The sequence below is a fragment of the Gobio gobio genome (assembly GCF_949357685.1).
Source record: "Gobio gobio genome assembly, chromosome: 5".
NCBI lineage: Eukaryota > Metazoa > Chordata > Actinopteri > Cypriniformes > Gobionidae > Gobio > Gobio gobio.
Genome location: NC_137101.1, coordinates 2,812,907 through 2,824,539, shown reverse-complemented (window position 1 = coordinate 2,824,539; position 11,633 = coordinate 2,812,907). Strand labels below are relative to the sequence as shown.

Sequence of the window (11,633 nt, the reverse complement as noted above, 5' to 3'; positions counted from 1 at the left end):
CTATAGGCTGATATTACTAACACAACCGTTAAATAACACAAAAATACTGCGCTATTGACTTTAGAGCAGGTTTGTGTTGGTCAATGGTCAGTGGTTTTCAGTTCCTCACAATAGCAACACGCCAACAATGCACCTGATCACACCTGGTGTCCAGACCAGACGCCAGCAATTTAAATAACATGACGCTGGACGTGAAAATGAGAACTGCGCCAGGCTAAAACTAGCAACTAGCGCCTGGCGTATGATAGTGCCCAATGTCACTTCCATGTTGGATTCAAGAGAGAGACCGGAAGGTTTCAACACACTACTAGCTAACTCAACCAGGCCCGCCCCTTTATTCTGCGCATTAATTATTTAAATGAGGAATATCGTGACGTGTCCGTTCTCGGAGGAAACCTCAAGACCAGTGTTGGGTTACGTAACTTGAGTTACGTAATAATATTACTTTTTCCAAGTAACTAGTAAAGTAACGCATTACTTTTCAAATTTACAACAAAATATCTGAGCTACTTTCTCAAAAAAGTAACGCAAGTTACTTTTTCACATTAATTTGATTGACAGCTCTCCTGCCCCTATGTTGAGAAAAATAAGTGCAGAGGCGTGTGTGTGTGAATGGTGATGGTTATTGTAGTTCTAGACTAAATGTGAGCATTTATTTATCTCACAAAGATTCTGTTCTCCTCAAACTGAATAAAATCAGTCAAATGCAAAATCAGAGTACTATGCAAACCTCCAATAATTAAATTTTAAATAAAACAACTATTTTTTTTGCATAATCTACCTTTATATTTAGTTGACCAATGTCTTGCTGCTGACCTTTGATGATGAAAATTACTAGATTTTTAGTTTTTATTGGTAAAACTTTTTTCTCCTGCATCCTATTCTCCATTATCCAGAGCTGCGCCCTCTACTGGTCATGCGCGAATTTGCATTTTTACCTCAGCCTGGGGCTTATTATTTACATTTTGGTATGAAGAGGTCTTTACCGTTGCACAAAAATATAACTTTTTTGTTATTAAAAAAAAAACAAGCCCAGCCCAGGTGAGAAAAAGTAACGCAGAAGTAACGTAACGCATTACTTTTCTTAAAAAGTAACTCAATTAGTTACTTTTTAAGGGAGTAACGCAATATTGTAATGCATTACTTTTCAAAGTAACTTTCCCCAACACTGCTCAAGACTACAATGGAGGCGTTTGAGGGAGTTCAGATTCAGCAGAACAGGTCCTCTTCATCATGAGGTCAGGTCAGGGCCTGCGTGTGACGTCACGGTAATGGATGAGGCACGAGCGTCCGCAGATTCTCCGCCCGTTTGGCGACTGCAGACGGACAAAAGCACGCGAGGAGATCGAGAGTGCAAGAAAGAGACTCGTGAGACCCAGCATTCAGTTCACTCACTGAGCTCAAAGACTTCAGATCCTCTGAAAGAGTCCGAAATCTCAGCGGGATCTGGTTCAGCGGTGCGGATCTGGTCAGTTTGAGAGGGAAAAAGCAGCTACATTCGCGCAACCTCTTCATTTTGGTACAAAAAATGTGATAATTGGACCTCCCTGCCCCCTCTCACAGAGGAAATATGATTCAAACAATAATATTACACAAGAAGTTCACTCAAAAATGAAATGATCGTCATTTACTTGCCTTCAAGTCAAACACAGAAGGAGGAAACGACTGAAATGCCATCTTTGAGTGAACTAACCCTTTCAAAACACAACAAACTATCAGTAAACCAATAGAGTCAGCCAATGAAGTCAGATTATGAAAACTTTGTTCCAGAAGTGCTCATTTGAGGAACCCTGCCGCCCAACTCTCTCTCTCCCTCATCACATTGGCGTCATAACGGCCGACCATCTCCTTCACATCTATCTGAGAGTCGGGAACGCGGCGATCCGAGTGCTGGGAAAACACACAGGAGGACTTAAAACAACAAGCGAGGGCTGTGAGAGGGAGAGAGAGGCGGAGAGAGAGGAAGGTCCGTGAGTTGTGAGATGATCCCTGGGATGAAGCGGCTTCAGATGATGATGATGATGATGATGATGGTGGGTTAGTGGGCACCTTTGGAGCCGGACGGGTTGTGGATCCAGTCCAAGGTGATGAGAGACAAACTGCCGATCATGAAGAAGACGCCAACCACCAGGAAAATGGCCGCCTGTAGATAATATAATATAATATAATATAAATGTAATTAATTAGATAGATATATATATATATATATGCCAACCACCATAATATAATAATATAATATAATATATAATGCCAATCATGAGTTAATATAAAAAGGTAATATAATATATGTTATATTACATTTATATACACACACACACACACACTGTATATAAATACTTGGGCTGTAAAAAGATAATCGCGATTAATCGCAACCAAAATAAAAGTTTGTGTTTACATAATATATGTGTGTGTACTCTGTTAATTATTATTTATATAAAAATACACACACATTCATGTATATATTTAAGAAATATTTGCATGTATATACTGTATATACATTTATATAATCTATAATATATATATATAAAAATAATATTTTTTTCTTAAATATATACATGCTTGTGTGTGTATTTATATATAAATAATAATTAACAGAGTACACACACATATATTATGTAAACACAAACTTTTATTTTGGATGCGATTAATCGCGATTAATCTTTTGACAGCCCTAATAAATACATAAATATATATAAGAAATTTAACATAATATAGATGCCAACCACCATAATATATATTTTCTTTTCTGATGGTTGGCACCAGTGATGCGCGGGTTGATCCAAAATGAGCGGGTGCCTGCGGTCACCCGCGGTTACCCGCGGTAACGAGTCATCCAAAATAATTTTTAATGATATTCGGGTCGCGGTCGGTCGGGTCATCCTTATTTTCCTTTTGAATGTTGAGCGTTATTGAGCGTTAACTTTTTAATAAATACTGACGCGGGACAAAATGCCCGCTTTCCCAGCACGTTGAACTGAGCAATGCCATTGTGCAATTTTAATAGGCTACTTTTAAACGCATATAGCTCAGAAAAGTCAGTTTTATGTATTTTCTGAGAGGGGGCGGGATTTTTGTTGTCAGGGGAGAGACGCACACATCGATTAGACTGGATAAACACATGCAGCATCTTAATTGTTAAGAAAATGAAACAAAATAAATGAATAAATCAATCCATTAGGAGCGCAAACTGTTCTTTTTCTGAATGCTGTATGATATAGGCCTAGTCTAGTGTTATGTAATAAACATGTAATTTAGTTGAAGCTTCTATTCAAAAGCAACTACATCACTCAGCTGGCATAAGAAAGTGAAACTAGCTCTTAAGGGCTTTCTCGCAGTTGACCTGCTGATGACCTTCAAGCCGGGTCGAAACATAAACATCGCGTTCATCAATAGTATGCATCTAGACAGCTGAAATGGAAAATGATGGGCCGCCTCAAGAACTGCCTGCTCTCGCTGCTGCACCTCTGAGCGCACCACGTTTTCTCAATGGCCCAATGAGCTACGATGAGCATTTATTACTTTAAAAAAATGCGGGTCAGGAAGCGGGTCGGGTACAATATTTTCTTCTTTTTTTTTTGCGGTCCGAGTTGCGGGCGGGTTAGTTGAAAACGTCGGTCGGGTGCGGGTTGTTTATACATTGACCCGCGCATCACTGGTTGGCACATATTATAATATATTAAGTGCTGTCAAACCATTAAATCGTAACCAAAATAAAAGTTTGTGTTTACATAATATATGTGCATAATTATTATGTTTATTTAAATACACATACATACATGCTTTAAGAAATATTTGCATGTATATTTGCATGTATATACTGCATATATATATATATATATATATATATATATATATATATATATATATATATATATATATATATATAATGTATATTATATATAAATATTTTATATATAAATAAATACAAATTCTTAAATATATACATGCATGCGTGTGTATTTATATAAACATAATAATTGTACACATATATTATGTAAACACAAACTTTTATTTTGGATGTGATTAATCGTTTGACAGCACTAAATATAATATAATATAATATAATTAATATAATATAATATAATATAATATAATATAATATAATATAATATAATATAATATAATATAATATAATATAATATAATATAATATAATATAATATAATAAGAAGATGCCAACTAAAACAAAAAAAAAATTATATATATATATTTATATTAGAGATGCACCAATGTATCAGCCAATAAAAACGATCTGTTTAAAAACAGCCAATGATCAGGGCCGATTATATCCTGTCAATCAAACAGGGAGAATGTGTTTCGACTGCAACTCATACTGTGTGTGAGGAATTGTGCGTTGAATTTTGGGCAAGTTAACACAACAATAACAAACATCACAGCAGCTCTATTTGACCCTATGAGTCACCCGTAGTTCACGCCAAGGTTGCGTTTTTTCCCTACGCCAAACATGATGTTTGCGCGTCTCCCATCCAATAATCGCAAAGAACTTTGTGCTGTGTTACTTGTGAGGTCTCAGCTTTTCAAAATCTGCCCATTTTATCACAAAATTCAAATGTGATGTGACTCAGTGATACGAGTTACAGCATGAAAAAACACGCATGACCATCCGATACTGCAGAACATGTGACATGAATCATGAATCAGCCGAGCAAAGACGCCAATAAAAATGTTCACGGCTCAGTCATTCACTAGAGGAGCTTGTTGAGTGTTCATTATACACGCATGCTTGAATGAATCTGTCATGAAGGCAAGTGTTTATGAAATCTAGCTTGCATCTCTAATCAGGGTTCCCACTCTTTTTCAGCAACCATTTTCCATTACTTTTCCAGGACATTTTCAATTTTATATAAAAGACAAGGATCATGCCAAATATTGCTTTAAAAGCCGTACAGTTTATCGCCATTACTTAACAATCCAGCATTTTTCAATATGAGCTCTTAATCATACATTACGACTATGGAAGCTTGTTTACACCACAGAATAGAAAGAAAAGCTAATTGCGACTTTATCTCGCTATTCTGACTTTCTCGCAATTGCGAGTTTACATATTTGTGATATAAACGCGAAAATTGTCGCAATTCTTTTTTCCTTAGAATTGGACTTTATAACTTGCAATTGCAGTTTAGATCTCACAATTCTGAGAAAAGAAGTCAGAATTGCAAGATATAAACTCGCAACTGCGCAAAAAAGTCAATTGTGAAGAAACGACTTGCGAGTTTATATCACGCAATTCTGACTATATCTTGCAATTCTGACTTTATAACACACAAATGTGACTTTATATCAAAATGATGTGATTAGTTAACATTCACTGCATACATTTGAGCAGTTATAGCATTAGCAAGATTAAACATCATAATTCAAAATAATACTCACACGTATCAAACTCAGCATTCCTGAACATGTGCTTTCTGCAACTAGCGCTAATTGTTTGGGCCAGCGATAAAACTCTTTATACTCGGCTAAAGAAATCACTTTTTTTTCCCCAGACAACAAGATTTTCCAGGACATTTTACATTTTCTCTAATATTCCATGTGTTTTCCAGGACTGGAAAATTTGTCATCAATTTTCCAGGACGAGTGGGAACCCTGCTAATATATTATAGCACAGACGCCATATCATATTTATAATATTTCCTGTACTCACAGATATTTTCTGAGGAGATCTGAAGGGTAAACTCTTGACCAGCCGCAGGTAAAACGCCGCCGGCAGGATGAAGATGAGCATGGTGGCCGCAGACGAGCCTACAGGAGGAAGAGCGGGGATTAGTGTGTGTGTGTGTGTGTGTGTGTGAAATGAGGCCACATCTCCTAACATGAGCCACTACTGACCGATGAAGCCGAAGATGTCTCTGATGGTGGGGACGAAGATCACCAGGAGGTTGTTGAAGGCCAGAATGGCGGCGGCGATGAGGAAGTGTCGTATCCAGCTGAACTCTTTATGTGCGAAACACAGCGTGGTCACCGACGAACGAATCTGCAGACAAACAAACAAATCATACAAATGATTTTACACTGATATAAACACATTTATACAGCTTAAAAGAGGCTAAACAATTATAATTAATGTATTATAAAATGCATAAATTGTTCATTTTTAATATATTTGTATTATATTCATAAAAAACTATCATATAAAATATATCCATTTATCACATTTATTGTTAAAATAATATATATATTGTAAAAAATATATTTATTCATACAATTTACATTTTTTTTAAATGTATTGTGTGTATATATATATATATATAAACATTACATTTATTGTTAAAAATGTATATATATTAAAAACACTCGATTTTTATATATTTGTATTATATTAATATAATATAATACAATATAAAATATATCAATTTATTACATTCATTGCTAAAATAATAAATAATATAATAATAAAATAATAATAATACGTTAAAAATGTTACAAAATGTTATCTATACAAATTAAATTTTTGTTTACATTTATTGTGTGCATATATATATATAAATACATATATTAAAAAGTAAAAAAAACATTAAAAATAATTCATATATTATAAAAATGCATAAATACATCAATTGTTCACTACACATTGTATGTAAATTTTTTTTATATATATTTGCATTATATTAATAAAAATACTATGATATAAAAATATATCAATTTATTATATGTATTGTTAAAATAATATATATTACAAAGTAATTTTATATGTATACATACAATTTACTTTTTTTACATTTATTGTGTCTATATATATATATATATATATATATATATATATATATATATATATATATATATATATATATATATATATATATATATATATATATATATATATATATATATATATATATATATATATATAAACATTACATTTATTGTTAAAAATAATATATATTAAAAAGTTTAAAAAACATTAAAAATAAAAATAATAAAATATAAAATAATATAAAATATATAAATTTATTACATTCCTTGTTAAAATAATAAATAGTTCATTTTATTTATATAATAATATATTATAATTTATATAATAATAAAAAAATAAAAAATAAAAAAAAAATATATATATATACACAATTTTCATTTTTTAACATTAACTGTGTGTGTGTGTGTGTGTGTGTGTGTGTGTGTGTGTGTGTGTGTGTGTGTGTGTGTGTATATATATATATATAAAATTACACTGATTGTTAAACATTTATATATATCAAAAAGTGAAAAGTATAAAAAATATATTTAAAAAAAGTATATACATTTTTTGAACAATATCTGTTGCATGCAAGTAGCCGTTGTATGAACTATGATTGCAAATGTAACTGGACGATGTGGGCATTTGTTGTAACTGTAATAAACACGGGATCATGTCTAATATTTATAAGCACTGTAGGGCAAAAAAAATAAATAAATAAATCAGACTTTAAAAACCTTTGCACAGACGCCAAATCACATGACATTCAGTTCCAGAACCACCGTCCGGCGGCTTTACAGAGGATCCAAACAAATGAAACAAAAACAACTTCAGATATGAACATGACTTTCTGTTTAGATTTAATGGAATTCCTTTGGGAACTAATATTACTGTTATGAACACACACACACACACACACACACACACACACACACACACACACACACACACACACACACTGAATGGACCCGGAGCAGGTGAGCGCAGGTCACAGGACCCGAACTGATCCGCTCAGAGCATGAGAACCAGCTCACACTGGGGCAAAGTTCATCACACACACACACACACACACACACACACACACGTGGGCGGGGCTGGAGACGGGATTACCAGTGTAACCGTGTGGTAGAGTTGCATCAGCCAGAAGCAGCAGGAAGTGTTTGTCTGACACCAGTTTGACACGGATCACTTCATAAACGCACCTGAACTTTCCTCTCGAAAAGATACAGTTTCAGCCAATCCACTACATACAGATCAGATTATGAGCCCATTGGGAAATATTTATTCTTGTTTTATGCATAAATTCACTTAATTTAGATGAATATTTGTTATTTGTCTTTATTTTACAGTGTCCTTGTTGCATATATTACATGTACTCACTGTAGTAATAACTCTAAATTATACATAATTACATGCAACTAACCCTCAACCAAACCCTGTAGTAAGTACATGGAGTAAATATTACTCAGTGCTTAAATATATAATTACACTGGAACAGTGACAGCTTCAAATAAAGTGTAACTGAACATTTTCACTAAATAAAAACTGTATATTTAATATTAATTTACAAACTCTAAAATAACTTTGCTTTTCAAAACTGTGCAATTGAGTAAAATATGTTGTAAAAATACATAGTAAGTTAATATATATATTGATTAGTAATATATTCAAGTGAAAAAAATTATAAAATCTTTTAAAAATAAAATTATAAAATTATTTTAACAATGAAGGTTGCAAGTAGCAATTTGCATTCTTTGCTAATTTGTTTTTTAAAAATTTAAATATATATAAAAAATATTTTGTACTTTAAAAATAATATGCATTTTTTTCACTTTAATATATTTTATATATATTAATACACTATATATTATAATATTACCATTTAATATATATTTTAATATTAATAAAAGACAAAAATTCTAAAATAAATTAAAGTGAAACTTTTTAAAACTGTACAATCAAGTAAAATATGTTGTAAAAATATTAATATATATATAAAATAGTAATATTAAAATATATTGTATGTAAATTTATATTACTTAGTAATATATTAAAGTGAAAAAATATACATATTTTAAAAATATAAAATCTTTTAAAAATAAGTATATCTACATTTTTTATTATTTTAACAATAAATGTTGCTCGTTATTCTTTGCTTAAGTGTAATTTGCTTAATTTTTTTATTAAAAAATAAAAATATATATATATTTATTTTTGTCCTTTTACAAGACACAGATTCTAAAATAAATTCAGATAAGTAAAAATATTAAAAACATATTAAAATATATAGTATGTATATATATCATATATATTAATTAGTAATATATTCAAATGAACAAATTATACATCTTTGTAAAAATATAAAATCTTTTAAATATCCCTTTATCTCAATTTTTATTTATTTTAACAATAAATGTTGCTCTTGTTATTCTTTGCTAAAGTGTAATTTGTTTTAAAAAAAAATATTATACAATTTTTTAAAAATGTAGTTTTAAAAGATTTTGTACTTGTAAATAATATGTATTTTTTTCAATTTAATATATTACTAATCAATATATTAATACACTATATATTCTAATATTACAATTTTATATATATTTTAATACACATTTTAATATTTAGTTGCATATATATATATATATATATATATATATATATATATATATATATATATATATATATATATATATATATATATATACACAAATAAAATAGCTAGACAGGGATAATAATATATAATTTAAAGGGTTAGTTCACCCAAAAATGAAAATTCTGTCATTAATTCCTCACCCTCATGTCATTGGACACCCGTCAGACCTCCGTTCATCTTCAGACACAAATGAAGATATTTTAGTGTAAATCTGATGCTCTGAAAGGCCTCCATTGGCTCAATGCACTGTTCACTCTCAAGACCCTTAAAAGACACTAAAGACGTCGTTACAAAGTCCATCTCACTACAGCGGCTCTACAATAACTTTATGAATCGGCGACAATAGTTTTTGTGCGCAAAAAAACCCTAAATAACGACTTATATAGTGATGACGATTTCAAAACACGGCCTCATGAAGCTTCGAAGCGTTATGAATCACTGAGTCGATTCATGATTCGGATCGCGTGTCAAACTGCTGAAATTTGGCGATTCAAACTGCTGAATCGACTCACTGATTCATAACGCTTCGAAGCTTCATGAGGCCGTGTTTTGAAATCGTCATCACTATATAAGTCGTTATTTAGGGTCTTTTTGTGCACAAAAACTATTCTCGCCGATTCATAAAGTTATTGTAGAACCACTGTAGTGAGATGGACTTTGTAACGACGTCTTTAGTGTCTTTTAAGGGTCTTGAGAGTGAACCGTGCATTGAGCCAATGGAGGCCTTTCAGAGCATCAGATTTACACTAAAATATCTTCATTTGTGTCTGAAGATGAACGGAGGTCTGACGGGTGTCCAACGACATGAGTGGAAGTAATTAATGACAGAATTTTCATTTTTGGGTGAACTAACCCTTTAAGAGCTAGTGTGATTGATGTATTTCTCAGTTATGGTTTAATAACTACAGGCCGGTCTGAGAGTAACACACGAGTACAGAAGCACGAAAGCGCCACATAACCGCCTCTGATCAGCGAGGGCTCAACAAACAGACGCTGCTTCATGACTCCGAGGTCTCTCGCCGTCACCGAGGTGCCACATTTCTGCCCGTCTGACGGCTCCCAGTATTCGGCATCTGAGCGTCTGGAGCCCAGCGCTGACCGCCAGACCCAACGTGTGACATTTTCCCAGTGACCCTTCCTGCCCGAGAGATCCCGAATTTAGTTTTCCCCTGAAAATGCTAGTTAAAGGTGCAATATGTAAGATTTTTGGGTTAAAGCTACACTGTGTGACATTTCCCCCCATCTAGCGGTTAAAAGGTATATGACCATCCAGTGAATATTAGTTTCTTATTCCGATTTCGTTTTAACTCCTACGGTGGCCGATTTAGTCCAAGATTAAAATGGCTTCCAGTTCGACCTCGTCCACATTCGACACGAGTGTTAAAACGCGAAAGGCGAAGCTTGAATTTACGGGTATGTCCCTCTTTGGCTAATGTACTTTCAAGATGGAGGGGCAACATGGCGACCCGCATTCGAACCCTCACCCGTATGTATTTACAATGGCATATTATAAACTTACGAGAATACTTTATTACTTGAAAGAAGTAAATATACATTAATGAGCACATATATTTTTGAAAGTGTTTTTAGCTAAGAATAAACTAAAAAAGTTACACAGTGTAGCTTTAAAATATCCCAAATCCACTAGAGCAGTGTTATACATTGTTTCAAAACACGGCCTCATGAAGCTTCGAAGCGTTATGAATCAGTGAGTCGATTCAGCAGTTCAGAGCGTTATGAATCAGTGAGTCGATTCAGCAGTTCAGAGCGTTATGAATCAGTGAGTCGATTCAGCAGTTCAGAGCGTTATGAATCAGTGAGTCGATTCAGCAGTTCAGAGCGTTATGAATCAGTGAGTCGATTCAGCTGTTTGAATCGCCAAATTTCAGCAGTTTGACACGCGATCCGAATCATGATTCGACTCACTGATTCATAACGCTTCGAAGCTTCATGATGCCGTGTTTTGAAATCGTCATCACTATATAAGTCGTTATTTAGGGTTGTTTTGCGCACAAAAACTATTCTCGCCGATTCATAAAGTTATTGTAGAACCACTGTAGTGAGATGGACTTTGTAACGACGTCTTTAGTGCCTTTTAAGGGTCTTGAGAGCGGGATAAGCAAAGCCTGTGATTTTACTCGAATTTACTGACTTATCTCCCGGATATGATGTCAAGACTTGTAAATGTTTTTTTCGTTATAGATATAGCTGTATGAAATTATAAACAGTCGTGTCGATATCATTTTGATTGTTTTATAGTAATAAAAATAATTTAGTTCAGTTAGAGAAC

The 11,633-nt window shown here is 32.9% G+C and overlaps 1 protein-coding gene across 2 annotated transcripts in view; it reads right to left on the bottom strand.

The window, feature by feature from the left end:
- Nucleotides 1-600: 600 nt before the first annotated feature.
- The window catches only part of slc38a4 (solute carrier family 38 member 4), a 64,747-nt gene continuing 53,714 nt past the window's right edge, over nucleotides 601-11,633 (bottom strand). The window contains exons 14-16 of one of the 2 annotated variants that reach the window (XM_079817009.1): nucleotides 5,850-5,994; nucleotides 5,665-5,762; nucleotides 601-2,143 (exon numbers count right to left, since the gene is read on the bottom strand). In XM_079817009.1, coding sequence (XP_079673135.1) covers nucleotides 2,039-2,143; nucleotides 5,665-5,762; nucleotides 5,850-5,994 — 348 coding nt within the window. In that variant the 3' untranslated portion in view covers nucleotides 601-2,038. The remainder of the gene's footprint in view (nucleotides 2,144-5,664; nucleotides 5,763-5,849; nucleotides 5,995-11,633) is intronic. The other variant, XM_079817008.1, reaches the window with a different exon arrangement.